Raw genomic sequence first — 23,263 nt, 5'->3', positions numbered from 1 at the left:
TATACATCTTTTAAATAAATGATGTACTGAAGGGGCTTATCAGAATTTGCTGAAAGCGAATAAACCACAGCCCCTGGGCAAAGTCTTTCCTTCCATTTTGAAGGAAAAGGCGATCATGTGATCAATAGTAAAGTTGTAATCACAGATGGGCAGAATTCCTAGTTTGATGCGGAAACAGAGAGATGCAGTGACAGGCCAAAGATCATCAGAACAGGCAGTGTGGCTGGAAACAGCCCAAAATTCTTCATACAATGATGCTGAGACAGAAGCTTCAGATATGTAAAAAACCAAGATATTCAGTTTCTGCCAAATCACAAACTTTAGCACCCAACTACCATTTTGCTCATGCACTCTTCAAGGAAGGGCAGTGAAGATTTTCCTTTGAGCATGAGAGTTTGGGGCACATGCAACTGTGTGCAATTTTGTATGTGTGTCTGTGATGAGTGCTGACCAGTGGAGAGACAGATGGTCTGGGATCTAGGAGACCCGAGCTCTGCCACAGATTAATCACTCAGCCTTGGCCACATCACTTTTGCAGCCTCAAATCTCCACTTGTAAAACATGAAACAGAGAGAGACCTACCTCACTGGGAGAGCAAACATTAAATAATGTCTGCAGAGTGGTGTGCAAAATTAAGAGTGCAGTGCTAAACAATGAAGTGGAGAGCCCCCAAACTCACAAATATGCCCAGTAATTTGTGAGAAACTAAGTGTGAAATAGGCAAGCAGACATAAAGTCATGTAGAGGGGAAAAAGCCTGGAAGGAGAGTGGTGGGGTGGAAGCAGAATTCCTCCTGTGAAAGCAGAAACTGAACTCAAGCCAAGGGGTTTTCCCCTCCCTCCCCAGGCCCAATTTGCTCAACCGTGTTGAGAAAGAGATCAGGTTTGTGCTTTTCTATTTGGTACCTGGGATTCCATTTCCATCCTCCCAAAGGCTTTGGCGCAAACCTCCTGCTCCATGGGTGAATTTTATCTCGCGTAACCTAAGCAACCCTTTTGTTAGATCTCCTTGTGTCAGTTTACAGATGACAGTGTAAAGGCTCCAGGGACCAGTTTCCCTTCTATTTCCATTTCTTTACTTTGCATGTCTCCTTTCTAAAGGGGTTTTACAAATTCCCTAGATATTCCTGTACGTTTTTTTTCTAAGGAGCAGCTACTTTTCTTCTTACTGTTCACATATATATTATATCAGAGAGAGAGAGAGAGAGAGAGAGAGAGAGAGAGAGAGAAAGAGAGAGAATTCACCCATATGGAGTTCTCTTCTCCTCAAATTTCCATTTCCTGCATCCTTGCTAATTACACTCCAGTTTTAAGGAATAATAGGAAAGCTTGGAAATTTCAGACGTCATATTCATATTCCCCACAAAGTACGCTCCTAGCATCCAAGGTCATATGGAGACAGGATGAACAATGCACAGGAGGGAGTAGCAAGTAGCAACAAAGGGCTCCAGCATAAACGGGTGGAGACATTTCCATCCCTACAACTCCCAACCCCACCCCTTTGTATTGCATTTCTAGGTTGGTGTGTCCAAAACTTCTGATTGCCAAGGTGCACTTGCTTCTGAATTAAAGATGGGGACATGCTTCACTCTTACATTCAGAAAATTTTGTTTGCAGAAGTGTACATCCACTTTCTTCCTGTTCTGGGGGTGCCTCCCGAGGGTGGATAATTCTGGCACATCTTTGCATTGGGAGTGATTGGCTCCCTCAAGTCACATCCAGTGCAGACACACACTGCACAACTATACCCAAACCCCAATGAAGGCGGGTTAAAAGAAGCTAAGCTAACGCGAGAGTAGCAAACCATGCAGAGATGCAGCAAGTAGCCTCCTCTCTGGGTGTACTTTGGGTTCACAGGATGCGTGAATTCTTTTTCTCGTTGGGCCCTCCAGCACAGAGTCTGGACAATTACAGCTTTATATAGCCAGCAGCACTACCAAAAAGGAGAGAGGAACACAAACCTCTTTGAAGTTGTCGAATGCAGCCAGGATGATATCATGACCCCCTCGGACCAAACAAACAGCAGCCAACAGCTCAAGGACGAGGGCTTTGGTCCTGTAGGAAGGAGAACAGTGAGGAGAAGGGATCTGAGTGGGACGCTTCCATTACCTCTCCCACTGCTCCAAGCAGTTACTGAGTGGCAGGGGGATGAACCTGGAGAAGTGTGATGGATGCAATATCTAGTAGGGATGTGCACGAACCAGTTCGGAGGCCCTTTTCTGGACCTCTAGACCAGTCCGGCATTCAAGCTGGTTTGATGTCCTTTAAGGAGCAGGGAGGGTGCTCGTTTCCCCTCACCCCGTGTTTTCCCACCAGCACTGTGCTCAAAATCGCTGCACAGGGCGGCAGCGTTTCCTCTTGCCGGCCCGTTCTGTGGCCGGTGTGTGTGCGGAAATGTGGGGAAATTCAGCCGGGGGGGGGGGAGAAGAGCACCCTACCTGCTGCTTAAAAGGACACACACACACCGCTGTCGAACTAGCCATCTGCCGGTTCGTGCACATCCCTAATATCTAGAAGTAATCTCCAGCGGGGGCGGGGGCAGCTAGACCATGGAGGGAAGGCAGCTAACCAAAGTGGGTGGCTGCAGGGTGGGGTTGCCCTCCCCGGTTACATGAAACGTGGCTTACTTGCTCAAGTCTTCTAGACCTATTTGCTTTGCAGGCACACCTTCTGAGGCACACTAAAGCTCTCCTATTACTCCCAATATCCAGCCACTTGCAGAGGGGATCAGATCAGTTGGTGGGCTTTAAGGGTATGTTGTGAACTATATAAAGGGAAATGGGTGCTTAAGGGACTGACTGGGAGAAAGGCAGTCAGACAGACAAGGGGGAAAGCAGCTAGGGCTGGAGGCCAAAGAGAAGGGGAGTAACAAAAGAGATGGGCAAGGAAGCCCCAGACCACCTGCAACCAGAGCTAGGGGCCAGTAAAGAATGCAAGGGTTGCCCTGGTGGACAAGACCAAGAGTCTAGCATTCTGCCTCCAACAGTGGCCAACTAGATGCCCTCTGGGAAGTCCATGAACAGGCCAGGAAGGCAACAGTGCTTTCACAGCATTTGTTCCAGGTAACCATAACAGCTCAATGGAAATAGCTCTATGGAATTCAGTGGAGCAGGAGCAGAAGTTCCAATGATCCATCACGGTTAATAACCACTGATAGACCTTTCCACCATGAATGGATGGAAATCTTTGTAGGGACAGGCGTGTTGCCTTGTTGGATCAGATTGCAGATTCCTCTAGATCAGCATCCTGTTTCCAGCAGGGGTCCAATGGATGCCTCCAGGAAGCCCATAAGCAAGACATGAAGGCAAGGCAGAAGGCCCTTTCAACTGCATGTGTCCCCAGCAGCTGGAACTCAAAGGTGTATCGAAAATGTCGGGTGTGTGAGGAAAAATTGCCAGGAGAGGCAGAAAGACAAGGATGGGAGAAAGAGAACGGAAGGAATCACCTCAATATTGTCAAGTTGGGCAAATGTGTCAAATATAGGGCATGTGTATGTCCAGGGACCAGAGGTGATGGGGGGAGGGGTCAAAATGGAGAGGTGGGCAGAAAAGGTCATAAAGCAAGACAAGCTCCCTGGCTGGAGGGAGAGGCAGTTTGATAGATGCCTTTATGGTCTAGTTACAGCTGAGAAGATCAAAGAGTGTCAGACAGAGACAGGTGAACTGGACCCAGTTTACATAGGAAGCTGCCTTATACTGAGTCAGACCATTGGTCCATCTAGCTCAGTATTGTCTACACAGACTGGTAGCGGCTTCTCCAAGGTTGCAGGCAGGAGACTCCCTCAGGAGTCTCCCTGTCTTGGAGATGCTGGGGAGGGAACTTGGCACCTTCTACTCTTCCCAGAGCGGCCCCTTCCCCTAAGGGGAATACCTTACAGTGCTCACGCATGTAGTCTCCCATTAAAATACAAACCAGGATGGACCCTACTTAGCAAAGGAGACAATTCATGCTGGCTACCACAAGACCAGCTCTCCTCCCAGTCCAGCCATGAGTTGTCAGTCACCAGCCATGAGCTGCCAGTCACCGCTTCTGGTGTCCAGCAAGGGAGAAGCTGTAGAGATTAATGCTCTCTCAGCTAATGACCTACTGCTAGACTAAAGTAAAACTCGGTGCTCATCCTTTAACTAAGAATTTGTCCATGGATCTCTTTTCAAGGCCCAGGCTCAGTTTCCTGGAAGATGTGAAGAAGCCATAAGGACTCTCTGAGCAAATGCAGAGGGCAGCTTCATCAGTGCAACACTCCCTACAGCCTGAGTCCTCCCATCTAGAATCAGGGACCATGCTTCCCAGCCAGAAGGCTGTGACATTTCAATAGGCCCAGGAGCCATTATTTTTATCAATTAAACCAGAGGGTTGTGTGTGTTTGTGCGTGAGGAATAGATGTTCCCAAAGGAGCTCAAAATCCTTACCTGGGGTTCTTATTGTTGAGGCTCAATGTGATCTCATTGACACATGCTGGGTGGTTCATCACAAGGCTGAACCCAGACTAGAGGGAGAAAGGGAGGGAGAGGGTGTTAGCAGCCCAAGCGCATCCAGAGCAGTGAGAGGGATGTGATGGCTGAGGGGAGGGGCCAAAGCAGTCAAGTGCACCTCTTGTTCTTAGGCGGAGACTGAGTGGATTCTATTTCAAACAGAGGCCATGATAAATGGACATGGCTTTGGACTGTTGTCCCATTCTGCAGCCACTCACAGCCAACTGCAGCTGCCCCAACCTGAGGCTAGACACAATGATAGTGGGTTTCCCCCCAGAAAAAAAACAACACTGTTGTTTGACAGAGGGGGTCACAGCTCCCAGTAAAGACATTTATCCCACTTCCATCTCAAAAAACAGGTTTTTGTATTGTCTCACAAACCTGCAAAACCTGTTTGACCAGATGTGGCAGTGGGACAAAAGAAACGCAGGTATAACTACAAGGAGCAATGGCACTCTTAAATCACTTCCAGACTGTTTTCTTTTATCAGGCTATTATGATATACAAGCCTTCCAAATCACGTTACAATGTGTAAAATGGGAGAGGCACCAAAGATGACACACACTCTCAAAAGTAAGGCTGTAAACATGACCTTGCAAAACAGCCTCCCCAGTAGTAAATATTACAAGCTTACTGGGAGCCATTCCAGTCTCCCCCCGCCAAAAAAAACAACACACCACACAGACAAATACACCGTAAGAACAGTTCTGATGAATCAGACTAAGGGTCTGTCTAGACCAGCATCCTGCAAAATACCGCCAGGAAGCTCATAAACAGGACAATAAAGCAAGAGCCCCAAATCCCACTGTGTGTTCCCCAGCACCTCACATTCAATGGTAGACTGCTTCTGAATATGAGGGATCCATTTAGCTATCATGGCTAATAGCCACTGACAGACCTATTTTCATAGGAACACAGTAAGTAAGTAAATTTATTACGGTCCTTAGACCACCTTAGCATTTAAAATAGGAACACAGGCATCTTCCGTATACTGAGTCAGACCATTGGTCCATCTAGCTCAGTATTGTCTACACAGATTGGCAAATTTATACCACCTCCACCAAACATACCCCATCACCCCAGAAAACAGTAAGCCACCTGAATTCTACTGACATGCATGAATATATGAAGATTTCCTATCAATCATAAACTAGCACCCTCCCACACAGTTTAGCCAATCATAAGGACAGCCTTCTGCCCCAGTGGTTCTTGGCCAGCTGGCCTAAAGCTGCCTAAAGTTAGTGGTAGAGCCAACAAAAAGTATCATCAGTTTTCAACATCGAAATATTGCTGTGTTGAAATTTTGATTTCCACCCCGCCCCCCAATTACAAAGATCAGTTTGACAAGCTGAAGAAAAAATAATCTCAGATCTTGTATAATTGTTCCTCAGATCCCTGAAATTCAAACACACACAGCCATAAATGGGTAGGCTGTATGAAAGGAGAAATGTGGAGAATATAGATGTGGGCCATAGCTCAGTGGCAGAGCACATGCTTTGCATGCAAAAAGTCCCAAATGCAGGCACTGCTATCTACAGTCAAAGGGCTTCAAGTGGCAGGGATAGGAAGAACTTGCCGCCTGAGAGAGTCACTCCCAGCCAAAGCAGAAAACGTTAGGCTAGATAGACCAATGATCTGACACTACTCAAGGCAGTTTCTTGTGTCTGCAGTTTCTACATAAGCAAAAGGGCTTCTGAGACCAGTGCAGTACATGACGCACACGCAGAGGACATTCTAAGGGCCTCCGTGTGTGCACAGAAGCCCAAACTGGGACGCAGTTGGCCTGGCCTGTCATTTGGGAGGCTGGCAGGGGGTAGTGGTGGTTGGAAGAACCCCCACTGCTGCCTCTGATGGTCACCTCCACTGTCCCCAGAGCAGGAAACTAGCAGTAAAGAGTCCCTTTTCGCCTCCCCCCCAATTAAGCTAGGGAATTCCCCTTTACAAGTATTACCCCTAAGTCAGCCCAAGAGACGGATCTTAGAACTGGGGTTGGTCCAGTTTGAACTCGGACCGCCCAAACCAGGCCAGCTCAATGTCGAGCCCAGCTTGAAGCGAGCCAGCTCACACATCCCTAAATGGGGCCCTCCATGCCCTATTTCCCACTGTTGTATAAGACCTTCCCCATCACCAGGCAACACCCAGACTAGTTTGCTAGAATTAAGCACCATCGAAACCAACGTGACAAGCTAGCCATGACTAACGTAGTCTGCATCTTTCCATTGTCCTCAGGTCCTCCCATGCAACGCTCGCAGTCACCTCACCTGATAATTCATGATGGCACGGAGACACATGATGCAAACATGAACATCGTCCTTCTGGCTAACAATGCGTGAGTTCCTTAGTGCCTTCCTGCTGTGTGGTGGATGGAGTCTAAGGTAGAAAGAAAATCAAGTGGGGGAGAAATGGCTGGATGAGAAAGGAGGGCAACCACAAGCCTGTACTCCGATCACATAACGTGTAGCGCGAGAATTTGGAGAGCAGGAAGCAGGAGGGCTCAAGCCTGGCGGCAGGGTCGTAGTGCAAGACCTTTCTTGCCCCTAAATCATCAGGTCAAATACTGTCTAGAAGACAACGTCAACAATGAAAAGTTCCATTCCAATCCAATTCCTGGAGGGCCACCATTCCTACAATTTCAGTATGGAAAGGAGGGCCTCATAGGCCATAGAAGATGGGATCCAGAAAAGGGTTTAAAGTACTGTGGGAGGAGTGTTTAACACAAAGGAGAGTCTACAAATTAACTCGTACTGAATGTGGTGGTTGCTCTTGATTTCCTGAGAACCTGAGCTTTTCAGTCTGAAAATTAGAAAAGGTTTCTAGAGCTCATGATCTGGGATGAGAGAAAAAGACTGACACACACATAGGCCATATTTGTAAAACCCTTAAAAGCTAGAGATGGACAAGTCCTGGGGTAGCTTCTTCACCACTCAGTGTGGCTCGGTCCCTCCCTCTGACCACTCCATGTCACTTTCCCATTTCCTCTGCAATCAGTCCCAGTTCCCTGTACACGACCAAATACAAATATAAATAACATTTTGGGGGAAATCCAAATAGTGCCAAAGAATTATTGTATAACCAAAATAAAAGCATGCAGATATTTGCAAATGCCCCAATTTCACACAATTCATTTCTATTTCAAAGGGGGTTTTTGGACTCAAGGCTTTTCTCGCTGTTTCTAGGGCTGCTAGATGTTTGGTATTTGGATCGCCTGCCAATGAACACAAAAGCTTAGGAGGGGAAAGCATGCCCTCACCTAGCCAAGTCTGTGCCCCCTGGCTGCATCCAGAGGGGAGATTTCTGGGTAAGTGTGGGAGAGGCTCACCGGGGTGAGTAGGAGTTGACAGGTGGCCTGGGTTTAGAGTCCTGCTCGCTCCCGGGGGTGCTGGAGGAGGGGACGCTTGGGTGGACTTGCTGAAAGAATGTTTGGATCTGCTGGTTCAAATGGCAACACCTGAAGGAGGTGGAAGATTGCAAGCCTGCAGGACAGGAGGGAAAAATAGGACGCTTCAGGTGGACGCTCCCCTACCCCTCCCATCCCCCCACACCGCAGGGAAAAAAGTGGCAGTTTTGGATCCATAGGGGGAGTTTGCAGTTATTTTATAAATAACCCTGAAACCATTTCAGCAACCTTTGGTAAAAGTCAGCAAAACAACTGGGGCTCATCACTGCCCTTCTTCCCTATAGATTTCTTCCTATGCCACAGCCTTCAAAAGGTTTCCTGTGAGGCTTGTAGGAAGAACTCTATCCTCAGGCAATTCTCTAGCATCGAACTGGGCCTAAGGATGGAAAAAAAAATGGCAGTAGGGCAGGAGCAGTTTCTTTAGGTTCATCATTTCCAGCTGCTCTTGCCTTCACCTGAGGTAAGGCCCACCATATTCCAAACCTTAAGCCATGGTGAGGCTTCACTCTCACAAAAGGGATTCTCTAGCCTCAAGTCTAAGGGCATTTATTATCAACAGCAGCTCGGCTAACAGAGCTCTGAGCCCATAGGCCCCGTCATCCCCTAAGAAAAACAGTGTCTGTTTTGTTTAAATCTCTTGAACACAAGCAGAACAAAATGGCCTCTGACATCATAGACATGAGGGGAAACACTTTAGGATTACCCAAATAAGAGAAGGGCACCCTTGGTGCGTGCACTCCTAAAAAAAGGAACCACCAGGCTGGTTACTGACCGAAGCCTCAGTTTAGGATTTGCTTCTTCTTTTCAGAGGAGAGCCCTGCCTTCCGAGAGAGAAGGGCTCAATGAGCCAAATGACCCACTGCATCTTTGGCAACCATCTTTTCTTTACCTCTTTTGTCTTGACAGAGTCTCGTCACACTATCATGCCTCTGCCCCACCCACCCCCAGTGGGCTCAGGCTGGGTACCTACCGTGAAGCGCAGTCCCGAGGGAAGCGTGCAAAAGAAGCGTGGGGTTAGAACAAGGGGAAAGAGGAAGGGTGAGGCAGACAGGAAAATGCAAGACTGGGTAAAGAAAACCAGAGCCTGCCATTTGTCAGTAGAGTAGTTAGCATTCAGCATGAGCAGGCCCCAAACTTCTCAAAGGCAATTTTTAGGGCAGTCTGTTTCTGAGGCGCTCACAGGCAAGAAAACCTTGGGTTAACAAGTCCAGTGATTCTTAAGCTTCATTGTACCAAGGGTGACTCTTCTGTGTCACTTGTCTTTACAGACCACTCTATCTCCTTATCTTACAACCATTAAATGGAAGATGGTTGAAAGGATTCCCAGTTAACTCTCAGTCCCTGCCCAAAAAGCCTATGTATGCACCTATGATGCAAGCAAAGGGTTTCCACACAGCTGCTTGAAGAGGTGAGGTTGGCCAGTTTAAATTTTGAAACGGTAGCTAAAAACGTGGGATAATTCTTCAGCACTGTGTGGATAATTGCAGTCTTAGCAGTCACCTGAAAGTAAATGTGTGTGTGTGTGTGTGTGTGTGTGTGTGTGTGTGTGTGTGTGTGTGTGTGTGTGTTGGTGGGGAAGGATTTCAGCAATCTCCCTTTCCCCTGAAAGCTCTCTGTGTCATTCAAAAATATGTCCCTGAGGGCTGCATGACTATCAGGGACACATTTTCAGGTGGCACATAGCGCTTCCTGGGTAAGGGGGAGTCATCAAAACTTTCCCCCACCACTAAGCTAGCAGTGAAGCTGAGTTAGTTGAATTTTTCAGAAGCACCAGTCCTTCTCCCATTGCACTGGTGCTTCATTAGTTCAAACGTCAGCCAGTACATCTTAAGAACCTGTAAGAACCTTTAATTTCTACTCCACCTGCCCAATGTTTTCCTGAATTTAAAAAAAAGGTGTGTGTGTGTCTTTTTTAAAAATTTGAAACTTAATTTGCACCTTAAATGCAAAACACTTCAGATATTTTTTAGATGCAGATTTGCACACACAATTTTGAGATGTTATGTGAGAATTTCCCTCCCCACTGTCAGCTCCATCTGGAAGTTTCTTTGCACAGGCAAGCAATAGCCACCTTATCAATATGCTTGTGTAAGACATCTACTTTTTCACAGTTCAATGCTTTTGTCCTGTTTTGACTGGATGCACAGGTGAGAATGGGGATGCAAAATGACTGATTTGCTATATTAATAAAAATGGCTTCCAATTTTCAAGTTGCTGATTTTGAAGAAGGTGCTCTTCCAGAAAAGTTTTGTATTTGGAGGGAAACAGCTTTTAGCTAAGATTTTAAAGTTGCTGGCATTTATAAGCTTCATGTACTTTATACTTTGAGACATTCCACTTAACTTTAGTTTATCATAGCGTTCCCAGTCCAAGGAGGCTGGGGAAGAGAATAAAAATTGAAAGAATCTATAATAGGACAGAGGATACCTGTAAGATTATTGTGCCTTATTAGAACAGCTTCAAGGTATTTACAAGTCTTGTGAAAAAACAACCACCAAAATTGGAATGGACTGTGGTTCAGTCATAATCCTTGCAAAATTAATGCTAAGAAGTGGGGGGAAACCTGAACTGGATTCCTGTGCATAGCTGGAAAAGACTGTGGGTACAGGACCACTGGGAAGAGGACTCTGGGGTCTTTATACCTACCTGGAATAGGCTTTGGGATTTTTTGTAGGGGGGAGAAGGTCAATGGTAGAGATGAAGGAAACCCCATTTGCGGCATCCCAGCTTCCATTAGCAAACTACAGGGAAAGGAGTTCAAGAAATGCTACTCTGTGTTCACTCTGTTACCTGACAGTCATGTGCCTCGTTTTGGTGGAGCCCTGTGTGGGGGAGGAGGAGTTGCTTCTGCTGAGGTCCTCCATAGATCTGTCCAGGGCTTTTCCCTTGTCGGACCCGGGGCTCCCATTGTCAGTGCTGTCCATATCGTACCTGGAGCCACACACGTAAAAACAGACGTGCGTCAGCTGGCTGATGGGAGGGATTTGGCAAGAGGGCAGCAATGGGGTTGCAGGATTAAGCAGGGCTGCCACTAAGGGCATGTCTACACTACAGGATTAAATTCTGACTGTCATCACACACACAAACTCACTCATAAATCACTACTCAGATAAGGCCCAAGCCCCTTTTTCTGTTTGGCAAAGAGAGAGACAGGCTGCTCTCCAAGGTGCTGACCGAGCTCAATGTATGATAATACTTCAGGGTTTCTAGTCATACTGCCTACCTGCCCTTTAGGCATTCTTTTAAAAAGCAAGTTTCTAGCTCTCACAATTACGGCATGGGCGTAGTGTCCACTGGATGAGGGGGTGCAAATGTCCCTGGGCCCGGAGGGACCCACAAGGGCCCGCCACCCCCACGCACCCCTGCCACCATTTCCCATTTACCCTTGGTGGTGGCGGTGGCAGCGGCGGTGCCATGATGTCATGGCACATGACGCTCTCCCTACTCAATGGGGAGGTCCACGTGCAGGCGCGAGAGAAACCAGCATGCTAGCCAGGGAATGGGGAGGCCTGCGTGCAGGCTGGGGAGAAGCCGGCGCGCCGAGAAGCCTGCCCAACAGCCGCTGCAGGTAAATAGAGGGGGAAGCGTGGCAGGGTGAGGCTGGAAAGTAGGGGGTGGGGCTTTAGCACTAGGGCACATGGGGAGCCCCCAAAACAACTTTATCCCCAGGCTGCCAGGAGTCTCCCTACATCATTATGGAGAGAGAAAATGAAAATGTTCAGGCAGTGTTTGCTTGAGGCTCCCTTGCCAGTTCTTATGGTTAGTAGAAGCAGAAGAGATTATTTTTTTTTTAAAAAAAGCAGGCATAATTGCTTAATGTGAACGGAATGCATGCTATTTTAGTACAGAATTCTGATACGGTGTTTTATTCTTTATTTTTAGTGCAAAGCTCTCTGTTAGGAATGCTGCCCCCTGTGGTATAACCCTTCCCTCGACCTTTGTCACAAATAAGTGAGCAACAATCTTCCTCCTTCTTGCTCTGTATTATTTATCACTATTGTGCCTCTAAAGAATGATTGCAATGCTTAGTAATTATTTTGTGTGAACTTCACCCTCAGTAGGACTCCAAAGCTGTTCTGGCCAAATCGGGTGTCACAAGGGTCATGACAGATGTGGGAGAAAGAAAGGAGAAGGAGAGTGAAATACGGGAAGGATTTCACAAGGTAAAGCTCTTTTTAATGTTGAGAGGACAGTTCTGCAAACAACCCTCTATATAAAATATAATTTATGGTCAAGATCCAAACAAACATTAAATTAGTTCCATGAGCCCAAGAGGGTTTTAGACTTTTTTCTTCCTTTCATCCTTTCTAGCATACCTGCCTTGCTTTTTTGCCACATAGTAAAACTTCCCTTAGTTATTTCTCATAGTAACTAAGGGAAGTTTCATAACAGTTTGCAACTGGACAAGTTGTGTAGTGTGTGTGTGTGTGCTTTGTTGAAAGAAAAGAAGCTAAAAACTCCCCCTGGTGAGTGCAAACCACTGGAGTGAAGTATTATTTATTGATTACATTTCTATACCACCCCATCTAATCACCCTGGGCTCTTTACAAGCAGAAACTCTTTGAATCTCAGCCTATAGATGCATCACGCAGCACATGTTGACATTTCCTGCTGAATCAGGGCCCACCCAACAACAGACAATGTCAGAAGCTGCACCTGGGACAACAGCTCCATCACAATCCCTCCTTGGTTCCCACCCAGTCACCCATCCCTTTCTGGCCAAGCTGCAAATGACTTACGTGACAGAGCACTGAGCAAAGGCAAGGTAGTCCACCAACACTTCCAGACCCTTGTTCTCTTCATTCAGAAACTCCTGGACCCAGCTGGTGATGAGGGAGGGGAAGAGAAAACACACTCGTTTTTTCCAGAATGAAAGAGCAGCACACCTGCCTTTCTTCAACACTTATTTATTTTGATTTTGATTTTATTCTTGTATATACAAGTTTATTACACTTGTATTTGCATTTATACATTCTCATGCTTGTTTTATCAGGACAGAGACAGACATCTCTATCTTTTCCCTTATGGCTGTCATACCATTAATCATTTTGCAGCAGTTTTAGTAAACAGCATCCTTTTCTCATTTTTCCTCATGGCATATCTTGTTGGATGCTTATTGTCAGCCCCATGTTACAGATGTGAACCAGGAATCATTTCAGAAAAAGCATATTTTACAACCCTGCACACTGGAAGTTAGCGCATCAGTGAGAAAGCTACTCTACAGTCCCTTCCCCAACATGCTATCCTTCCACCTGGAGAGAGGATTCGGGGTAGAGGAGCATGCAAAGCTTCCTGAGCTGCACTACTGTGTTTTGGTACAGTCCTGTGAGGACTAAACTATGTCAAGCTTGTAAATAGCCTATTGGTTACTTATCTGTGGCAAGTAAGATCTCTAGGCCAGGGTTTCTTAACCTCAGGCCCCCAGATGTTGTTGGACTACATCTCCCATCATCACCAGACATGGCCTTTGTGGCTGATGATGGGAGTTGTAGTCCAACAACATCTGGGGGCCCAAGGTTAAGAAACCCTGCTTAGGCAATTGTTATTTATGTGTGTTTTTATTATAGCATAATTCTTTTTTGTCTGTTATGATTTAATGTGTTCTGTGTTTTTTATTGTATGTTTTAATCCTCTGTTGTGAGCCGCCCAGAGAACAATTTGTTATGGGGCAGCTAACAAAGTTGATTATTATTATTGTTGTTGTTGTTTACACAGTCAGACAGGTGTTATTGACTAGTTTGTTTTATCTAGACATTGAGTCCTTCCCAAGGACCTGGGATGGCTGAATTTTATTATCAATGTTGTTGCTGTTAGTAGTAGTAGTAGTAGTAGTAGTAGTAGTAGTATGTTTATTGCGGTCACAGACCAGATTATTATTATTATAGATATCATCGCAGAATATAGGCTGTTCCCAGTAATGCTGCTTTTTGTAATTGGCTGATGGTGATGATGATGATGATGATTAATGTTGCATTCATACATGGCACTTTACAGAGAATAAGAGCACAAGTCATTATCCAGAGGGCCTTATAATCTAGAAAATGGTCACAGGGTAAACAAAGGATGAGGAAAGCAAAGAAGGATATGAAGGGGAAGAATATGCTGTTTCAACTATATAGACAGGCTTACTTATGTATTAGTATGGGGCTAGGGTGCTGTGTGAAAGACTTCAGGTGGGAAATGGGTTTTGAGGAGGGAGGGAGGGAGATGGCATCACAGAGGCATTCTGGGAGGTGGTTCCAAACATAAGGGACAGCAAGGGAGAAGGGGTGACATCACTTGAAGGAACAGGAGGAGACCTTCAGATAGCTAAGGGTGATGGAACAGGATGGACAAAGATCACAGGCAGGGGTGTGTCAGGATACACAAGTGGAGAGAAAGCGGGCCAGGCCATGGAGGACACAAGGTAAGAAACTTGAGTTGGATATGGGAGTGAACACGAAGCTAGTGTAGGGATTGACGCATAGGCTAGAAGAGAAAGTGTTTCTAATCTAAAGAAGGGATTAATTTCCCCAGGCTGGTGATATCCCACAAAGACTTACCTAGGTTTGCTGGCAAAGCTGGGCTAGGTTAGTTAAAAACAGCTTTTCTGGACCTATTTGCAAGGCTTCCTCTGCCCCCACTTCAATTTCTAAATCACTGATGAAAGAGAGGGATGAAACCGAAGCTACCCAAGGCTTCATAACTGAAGAGGGACTTTTGAATGCAAGTCTCACATCATATCCACTAGGCCATGCTGGCATGCTCTCTTGTCTTCTCTCCTTTCCTGCCCGCCCGCCCTCTGTTGTGCTCAGTGATATTCATGGTCAATCCCCCCCCCAAACATTTATTTATATTGTGAATCAAAAATAAGGTTGTCTGGGCTATTTCATCCTTTATTAAAGTGCAGCAAGAACTTGTGCCAAAAGCAATAAGGACTAAAAACTGCCTGGTGCCTGAAATTTTGCAGTTTAAGAAAACCTACTCTATTACTGCAGCAAAAGGACCACACAATTAGCATATATCTGCAGTCTTCTTTTTCATCCTGTGCTATTATTTGAGGATTTGTTTTTAAGCAATTGTGGCCAATACAGCCCATTTCATATGTTAATTTTTAACATGATAAACTCATCAGGTGATCTTTCCTCCTCCTCCTCCTCCTCCACCACCACCACCCTGCTTATGGTTTCTACTGAACAGTTTTCCACATGGTGAGATCTGGTACTTATAAACAACTTTGAGATCTATTGAAAATGAAAATTCTGCAAGCCTCTTTTAGTACTACCTTATGGCAGTGGCACGTTCAGGGTTTTAGAGATGTCTGGAGTGTGTGGACAGCTTTTTAAAGAGATGACAGGAGCACCTCCATGTGAAATTCTCACATGGGAATTAGTAATCCATGTACATTTTCTGGAGCTGCACTTGTGAACAGGGCCCTACAGAAAATCAGAATCTTTTTCACATATACATCTGGAAAATACTGCATTTATAGCCCAACATTTTCACTTGAAGATGATCATGATTGTCTATCCATGGACTTCAGTGGAGTAGGCCCCTGTGGAAGTGCTCACCATGAGAGAGGGGGAAAAAGACACAGTGACTTCACCCCATTAAAAAGCAACATAAGAATCATGCCTGAGCCTGGGGCCAATGGAGAGATTCAGATCTTCAAGGCTCAGGTCTCAGGGTTTTGTTTTTTTACTAAGGCTCCTAGAAATGTCCGGTTAGATGGGGATTTGTTGTTCTCCTTCTTCCACATTCTGTCCTGCATGATGTTATAATTCCATATATATTCTGGCCACTGTAGGTATTATATGCAAATTACAGACATAGGCCAAATGGAAAAACCAATTCACATGTTAAAACAGCCTGGCACTCTTTTCACAGGGCTGCAATGCATCTCCTGGAGCACAAGCTCTGTAGTTCTTTCCCCTCAATGCACAGTTTGCTCCTTCATTGTACTGCATCAGGCACAATAGTAAATTTTGTCACAAAATGCTGACAAGACCTATGCATGCTGGCTTCTACTGTTCCCTTTTATTTTCTGACTGCTTGGCAAGCAATCAATCTAGAGAGATAAATGCTTCCCCTCCTAAGCTGTTAATTAGCCTGCATAAATCACTGTCCTTAATAGTGTCGGCTGCTGCCTCCAACATGATGGGGTCACCTTCTCCACAGAGTGCCAAGACCTCAGACACAAACCTCAGGTTGCTCATACAGGCCAAGAAAGGGGGTGCTGCAAGGGGGTAACTGCAGGCAGCTTGGCTACTGCCAAAGGGGGCAGGCCAGTTAGCTAGCCTAAAGCCATATTGACATGGATGTTCACACGAACAATTAACATCTCGTGAACAAACACTGACTGTGCTGTTTGGGAAGATTGCAAGTTAAGAGCATTATGTATTCATTCTATTTCTTTTTGTCTAGTTTTTCCAGTTCTACTTTTGTTATTGTTGTTAAAACATGTAATTATTGGAGGAGGATTGCTAAGGTAAGCTGGAACGAGGAGGAAAATGTGCAGGCCTCAGTCGTACATTAAGGATGGCAGTCAACAGTTCAGCCCAGCCGCCTGCCATTGGCTTCCCACTGGACCCCCAGTATAGCCCGCAATCCTCAGGAACCCACGTTTATTCTGCACCTCATCTGCTTTCCCCCAAACTCAAGCAAAGAGCACTTAAAGCTCCTCCTCTCTGGTGAAAGCCACCACCACCACTACCACTGAGGCTGTAGCAAAGTCTCCCACCACCCTTATGGTTTCTACCTCTGTTCTAGAATCTTGGCTGCCCAGGGTTCCGAGTGTGCTGGGGGTCAGGGTGGCAGTGGCAACGAGAGAGAGATTCTTCCCCTTCCCCATCACTGGAATGCACATATCTCCTGCAAGGGTGGCCCAAGGTATTGTAGCACCTGAGGCAAGACACCAAACACAGACTTACCCCATGACCTTCATGGGGACCAGCCCACTTTCAAAACCTACCCATCCCTATAAGTAGTACCGGGGGGCGGGCGGGCGTTGTTTGCAGTAGCAAAGTTCCCCAAACTTCAGGCTGACTGAAAATCTCTCAAGCAGGAACACAGATTTCTTTGGGGGTAACAGGAACCAAAGTGTGGGGGAAATTTCCCCCCTCCACATTTTTCCAACTGCAGTCATTTACCACAAAGGAATAGAGTAGAAGTCTCCATTCAGTTGTATGCAGCAGGGAAACAGTCTTCACCTGGGAAAACTCTTGAAAGGGGGGAATCCAATTCCTCCATCCTCTGCCCCAAATTCTCTTATCCCAAAGATCTGGCGTGAAAGTAGGTGCATCGCCCACATTCCATGGTTTTCTTGACTGCACCACTTTCCCTTCTCTCAATGTAACCATACAGAACAGGACAGGGGACTGAAACTTGGAAAACCCTCAAGGACAACAAATAGCTGTCCCTCCTACTCCCACCACAAATACATCCAGATGCAAAAGCGGGGGCGTTGCTTTCATGTAGGGCAGCAAAATAGCTTATGTTAAATTGGGACAGTTGTAACTCTGCTGGACGGTTCTAATGCTACTGCTGAAGGATCATACCAAAGCAAACATCGCTACCATTGTTTAAAAAGCCAAAAATAGATCATTTGTACAAGCCCCAAGGATAGCCACTTGATTACTCCATCTGGGCGTCAAATCTGGACAGCAAGGTCATGTCAAAAGGCATTTTTAGTGGCCGCCTTGCAGCTGCACAACTCTCTTCCTACCTGGAGATTCACTCAAGGTCCTGGTGTTTGGGAAGAGTGTTATAAACATTTTTTAAAAACTGATCTGCCTTGAGGTTTCGAGTTCTCACCATACGTTGCAGCTTTCTTATTCAAATTTTCAGCTGAATACATGCTGTACATCCTATTTAAATTACAACCCACCTTGAGCCCAATGAAAAGGATGGACTAGAAACTGAACTAAAACAAGGTTAAGTGTAATGATACAAATGGAGGGCAGCTCCAAAAAGCCACATGAGGGCTTCCAGGCATTCACTTTTCAAGTCCAACAGTCTTTCACCCCTGCAGCTTGGGGGATTCTTTGGAGCAGAATCCAACACAATGCAAGGGTCTGTAGGTGGAAGTAAGATTGCGGTGGGGTGGGGGGGAATCCATTGCACACTTACAGAAACACTTCTGGCTCCTGCTCAAAATATGCCCTCCACTCCACTGCTCTGGCTGGCAAGGCATGTTTTTAACATGCCTTAAGGGACTGTCTTCTTTGTCATGAACCCTGCCACCTATTAAGATCATCTGAGGAGGTCCAGTTATGGGTTTTGCTGGCTGGTCTGGTGGTGACTCAGGGCTGGGCCTTCTCTGTGGCTGCCCCAAGGCTTTGGAATGTACTCCCTATCAAAATAAGAGCTTCTCCATCTCTGATTGCTTTTTAAAAGACCCTTAAAAGAACCTATTTTTTCTGGCTTTTAACTAAATTCATTTTAAACTGTTTGTTTTATTCTGTGAAATTGTTTTACTCCATGAACTGTTTTTAATTGTTTTACTATGTGAAAGTGTTTTAATTGTTTGTTTTTGTTTTTATATTGTACCTTGAATTGTGTATACCACCTAGAAATGTATATATGAGGTGGTATAGAAATATGATTGATAGATAGATAGATAGATAGATAGATAGATAGATAGATAGATAGATAGATAGATAGACAGGCAGGCAGGCAGGCAGATCTGGCCACAGTTACCCATGCCTTAGTCACGTCACAGCTGGATTACTGTAACACGCTCTACATGGGGCTTCCCTTCTACTCGGCAACTGCAGCTAGTGCAAAATGTGGCAGCTAGGATTTTATCTGGAGCTGCCCGTTGGGATCACATCACACCCATTTTGAAAGAGCTGCACTGCCTACCAGTTTGTTTCTGGGTCCAATTCAAGGTGCTGGTTTTGTCTTTTAAATCCCTCAACGGTTTGGGCCTGGGATACCTGAGGGACTGCCTGCTCGCAAGGGTTTCTGCCTGCTTGACGAGGTCATCTGAGGAGGCTCTGCTCTGGGTACTGACAATGAGGGAGGCTCGGCTGTCACGCACATGGGACGGGGCCTTCTCTGTTGCTGCTCCCAGACTCTGGAATGCTCTCCCGGTAGCTATTCGCTCCTCAGTCCCCATCACAATTTTTAGAAAGCGTGTTAAATCTTGGCTTTTTACCCAGGCTTTTATATGATTTTCTCTACAGCTGCTTCTTTGTATTTTGTACAGTTCTTTTGTTTGTATTTTAAAACTTTTTAGTCAGATTTGTTTTATATTTTAGCTTAATATTTCAACTGTGTCAATTTTATAGTGTTGTTTTTAATTTTTGTCTGAACTGCCTTGGAATTGTTTTAATGAAAGGCAGTATACAAATTCTACAAATTCAGTCAGTCAGTCAGATAGATAGAGGTTTTTGGTATAAAAATCAGCACAATGAAATTCTCAATTTGAAAACAAAAAACTGCACACACTAATTATTGTTAGAAATTTTTTTGGAGGACCACCTTCACCACCAGGCTAGGAGATTGTCCAAAGTAGCAGTCAAAATGGTTACAGACCCACAAGCTCCTCCAAGCCAGAGAAAGAGGAGAAGAACTACTGTATTTTCTCATCAATAACCCGTGGGTTATTTTTTTGCAAATGAAAGCGGATGGTGTGGGGACTTAAATAGGTGTGGGGACTTTCTAGCAAGACAATCACAGAGACTGTTTCAAGCGTTTTTCCCGGGGGGGCGGTGTGGAAGATTTTTAGAGGATCCCTGGATCATACAGGCACAAGGAGGCAGCTGATAAGCTCTCTTGCCCTTCTTCCCCCCAAAGGAAGCAGCAGCCATCTCATCAGTTTTCTTCTCAGCAAGCAGCAAGTGTGGAAAGTAGAGTATACAATTGCTAGCAGAGGAATGTTTGGGGGAACAGCTGGGTGTGGGCTTTCTAATTTACTTATAACAGAGAAGCTCCTGAACTGCAGGTTCTAGGCAGGTGCAGGCTCCTGCCATGGGCAGGGACTGTGTGCAAAAAATATGGTATACATTGTAGACTGCTAGGGTGGGCAAGTGGGAAAATTCTTAACCTGTAGACAGATAAGAATAGCATTGACCATTGGTACTAACCCAATATAATTTGTCCTCAGCGATATCTCTAGCTCCCGAAGAACCTGGGTGGACTCTTGAACTCGCCTCTTAAACTGGATGGAGAAAGTAAAGTAAAAAGCAACACAAAACTCCCTCACAAGTCAGAGCGGCGTACAATTGATAGTTCTTACCAACATTCTCTCTAATAGCCAGAAGATGTCGCTTTTGAAGTCCCCAAAGAACCCAGGTTTAGTTCAAAACACACACACGTGACATCAGAAATTGCAAATAGCACATGCACAGTTAAATAGTCAGGTTTCGTCCAGATGCTGTGAAGTGGGGGGTGCAATCCTTTGCCAATTGCTGCTTCCCTATTTACTGCAGGCAGGCAGGCAAGCAGATCAGTTCAATGTTGTAGCTAGTGACAACACCAGGCTTTAGGAGGGCCCTTGGGCAAAATGCCCACAACAGGGCTCCCTCCCTGAATAGGCTCACTCCTCCTTGCTGCAGTCATCACTTCTCATTTGCTTGCCTGCTGCCTATGGGCCCAATCCGCACTACTGCCCACTCAGGGAGAGAAAGTAAGAGGAGAAGAGATGGGCTGCTCTTTCTCCTTACTTCTGTAGCTGCTTGTTCAGTCAGAAACGGCAAGGTGAACAGGCAGCAACAGCAAAGAGTAGCAACCTTTAGCAAAAGCAACACCCAAGCACGATATCTTATGAATGCCCGGTGAAGTGTTCCCCATTTCCTTGGGCAGCGAGAAGTTCCAGAGGCAATGCTACTCTCAGGGTTTGTTTCCTCTGGATAAGTGCACGCAGTGGAGTTGCTAACTTGGAGCCTAACCAAAAGACAAAACCATCAGCACTAAATGCAGTTGGGACACATGCCCAAAACAAAGACAGCTACTCAAATAAATGTCATGATTCACATTCTAGAAATTCAATTTGGACCATAGAGGTCTTGTGTTTAACTGTAGGGATACCAAGTCATTTAAGTGCATCTGTGTCATTCACAACCAATGGCGTTGCATGCATGTTTTGCTCCTTAAATGTAGGCTCTATTGCGATGCGATTTCCCCCACCCCCCCAAACACACAGCCCCCACTCTCAGCCCCTTTTGACATACAAATGTAGACTGCCACAAATTAAGTATGTTTTGCAAACTGGCCACACCAGCACAAGCCTGAGGGCCAGTCTGTACAACCATCATGGCTGGCCAGGCCCTTTGCACACTACCAGACTGTGCCGCGCTCAATCCTAATGGCATCTCTAGACCACTGGCCAGAAATCAGTTTTGCATGCCACGGTTCAATCTACGCAAAACTGAAGTCTGCGTGGCTTACTACAAGTTTTCTATGGCACTGCAAATCTTCCAAAAATGTGGATTCAACAACAGAGTGCAAAACTGTAATTACTAGAGTTGGCTCCAGGTTTGGGGGCCCATGGGCAGGAGGTCTGCAGTGGACCCTGCTCCTTCTGGTCAGCTGCTCATTTGCTTGGCCTCTCCCTCTGAGCCCACTACTGCCCAAAGGGAGTGAGGGGTGGGTGCCCGTGCTCCTCCTCATTCCTGCTGCTCCTCACTCACTTAGAACGGGTAGCTGAACAGGCAGCAACAGCAAGGGGGAGGAGCAGCAATAGGGCTTGGTAACTCTGAGGGGGTCAGCAGTAGGCCCCTGCCAGCTTGTGGGCCTCAGCAGATGCCCAATGGTGTCGACCTCTGGCACAGGAACCAAAAAGGCCTCGTCCGCTGAACTGGACCCAACTGCATATGCATTGTCTATCTTTTGTCAAAACAGAAATTCACCAGGGATGTGCACGAACTGGTTCGGAGGCCCTTTCACAGATGTGCGCATGTGCACCAGGCACTTCCACTCCGAGGAGGCACTGGGGTGGCAAGGAGGTACACTGACGCCCCTCCGGACCATTTTAAAAGACAGCTCCAGCGGGGGAAATGCGGCGGGAGGGGGAATAGCACCCTCCCCCATCCTTAAAGATATCTACTCCCTGCAGGTGCCAGTTCCATGCACATCCCTAACATTCACATTTTGGAAGAAAAGCAGGGAAAAGATGCATTTCACAGTTAACCTCATGTTAATTGTTGTTATGATTATTATCAAGAATATTCGCATACCACTTAACAGCAGGTTCACAAAGCAGTTGACACAGCAAAAGGAATGAGAAAAAGACTAAGAAAATAGTTGCTAGAATCAACAGATAAAAATCATAGATTCAATAGAATCAACAACCTAAAAAGAAACACAAGGGAGACGGAGAGACACTAGCAACAGTCAATGGGGGAACATTATGCTGGGTTGAATAGCAGTGGTTGTCTCCTGGCTAAATATAAGAAAAAGTGCTTCTTTGCCCAGTTAGCAGGGTTGGCTGTGGGTCAAGAGGTCGCCAAGTTAGGATTATTTTTTAAAAAATTTAAAAAATCTCCTGCAAACGATTTGCACCTTTATGCAACAGTTTCCAGTGAGGGGGAACAGCAGAGATGAGAAGGAAAAATGAGGAGAGGGAACCAGCAGAGAAAGCAGTATATAATCATAATTGTATAAGCCAATTAGATGTCACCTTTCCGCCAAATCCACCTGTGTCCAGATAGCTCTTTAGTTTTTGGATGTAAGCAGAAGGTGGGTTCTTGACCTGGAACCGTTCCTGTGGGAGGAGAAACAGAAGGGGTACAAGGAGGAGGAATCAGCACAGTTTTCATTAAATGGAGGAATTTCAAGCAATTGCTTCCAAAATGAGAACACGCATGCAGGGCTGGTTCACCTGTCAGATGAATGGTACATCTGTCTGGCCGTGCAGAGGATGCTGAGTGGACAACTCCCAGTCTAACACCACTGCTGTTTCTGGACCCAAAACTTAGCAAACTGCCATTACTGGGCAAACACAGGCACTTCCTAGTCATATTTAAATTGAACTGCAAAAAAGATGAAAGGGGGCATGCATGCAAACAGAAAGTAACCCTCTAGAAGACACCCCAGTGCCTAAGACTGTTACTGTACATGGTGCATGTATGCTCTCATTGGGGATACTGCAGTCCTTGGGGGTCTTAGCTGTTATGCACATACAGGTGAAAATCGGAAAATTAGAATATCGTGCAAAAGTCCATTAATTTCAGTAATGCAAATTAAAAGGTGAAACTGATATATGAGACAGACGCATTACATGCAAAGCGAGATAAGTCAAGCCTTAATTTGTTATAATTGTGATGATCATGGCGTACAGCTCATGAAAACCCCAAATCCACAATCCCAGAAAATTAGAATATTACATGGAACCAAGAAGACAAGGATTGAAGAATAGAACAATATCAGACCTCTGAAAAGTATAAGCATGCATATGTATTCAGTACTTGGTT

The 23,263-nt window shown here is 45.7% G+C and overlaps 1 protein-coding gene across 11 annotated transcripts in view; it reads right to left on the bottom strand.

The window, feature by feature from the left end:
• The window catches only part of FMNL1 (formin like 1), a 107,218-nt gene that overhangs the window by 31,774 nt on the left and 52,181 nt on the right, over positions 1-23,263 (bottom strand). For 6 of the 11 annotated variants that reach the window (XM_053263157.1, XM_053263159.1, XM_053263158.1 and 3 more), the window contains 8 exons: positions 22,471-22,554; positions 19,937-20,010; positions 12,608-12,691; positions 10,659-10,799; positions 7,791-7,919; positions 6,733-6,841; positions 4,409-4,485; positions 1,961-2,054 (listed from right to left, as the gene is read on the bottom strand). In XM_053263157.1, coding sequence (XP_053119132.1) covers positions 1,961-2,054; positions 4,409-4,485; positions 6,733-6,841; positions 7,791-7,919; positions 10,659-10,799; positions 12,608-12,691; positions 19,937-20,010; positions 22,471-22,554 — 792 coding nt within the window. The remainder of the gene's footprint in view (positions 1-1,960; positions 2,055-4,408; positions 4,486-6,732; positions 6,842-7,790; positions 7,920-10,658; positions 10,800-12,607; positions 12,692-19,936; positions 20,011-22,470; positions 22,555-23,263) is intronic. The other 5 variants (XM_053263163.1, XM_053263167.1, XM_053263164.1 and 2 more) reach the window with 4 other exon arrangements.

The sequence above is a fragment of the Hemicordylus capensis genome, chromosome 6, assembly GCF_027244095.1.
Source record: "Hemicordylus capensis ecotype Gifberg chromosome 6, rHemCap1.1.pri, whole genome shotgun sequence".
NCBI lineage: Eukaryota > Metazoa > Chordata > Lepidosauria > Squamata > Cordylidae > Hemicordylus > Hemicordylus capensis.
Note: the sequence above shows the minus strand (reverse complement) of the source record. Positions and strands in the feature narration are given on the sequence as shown.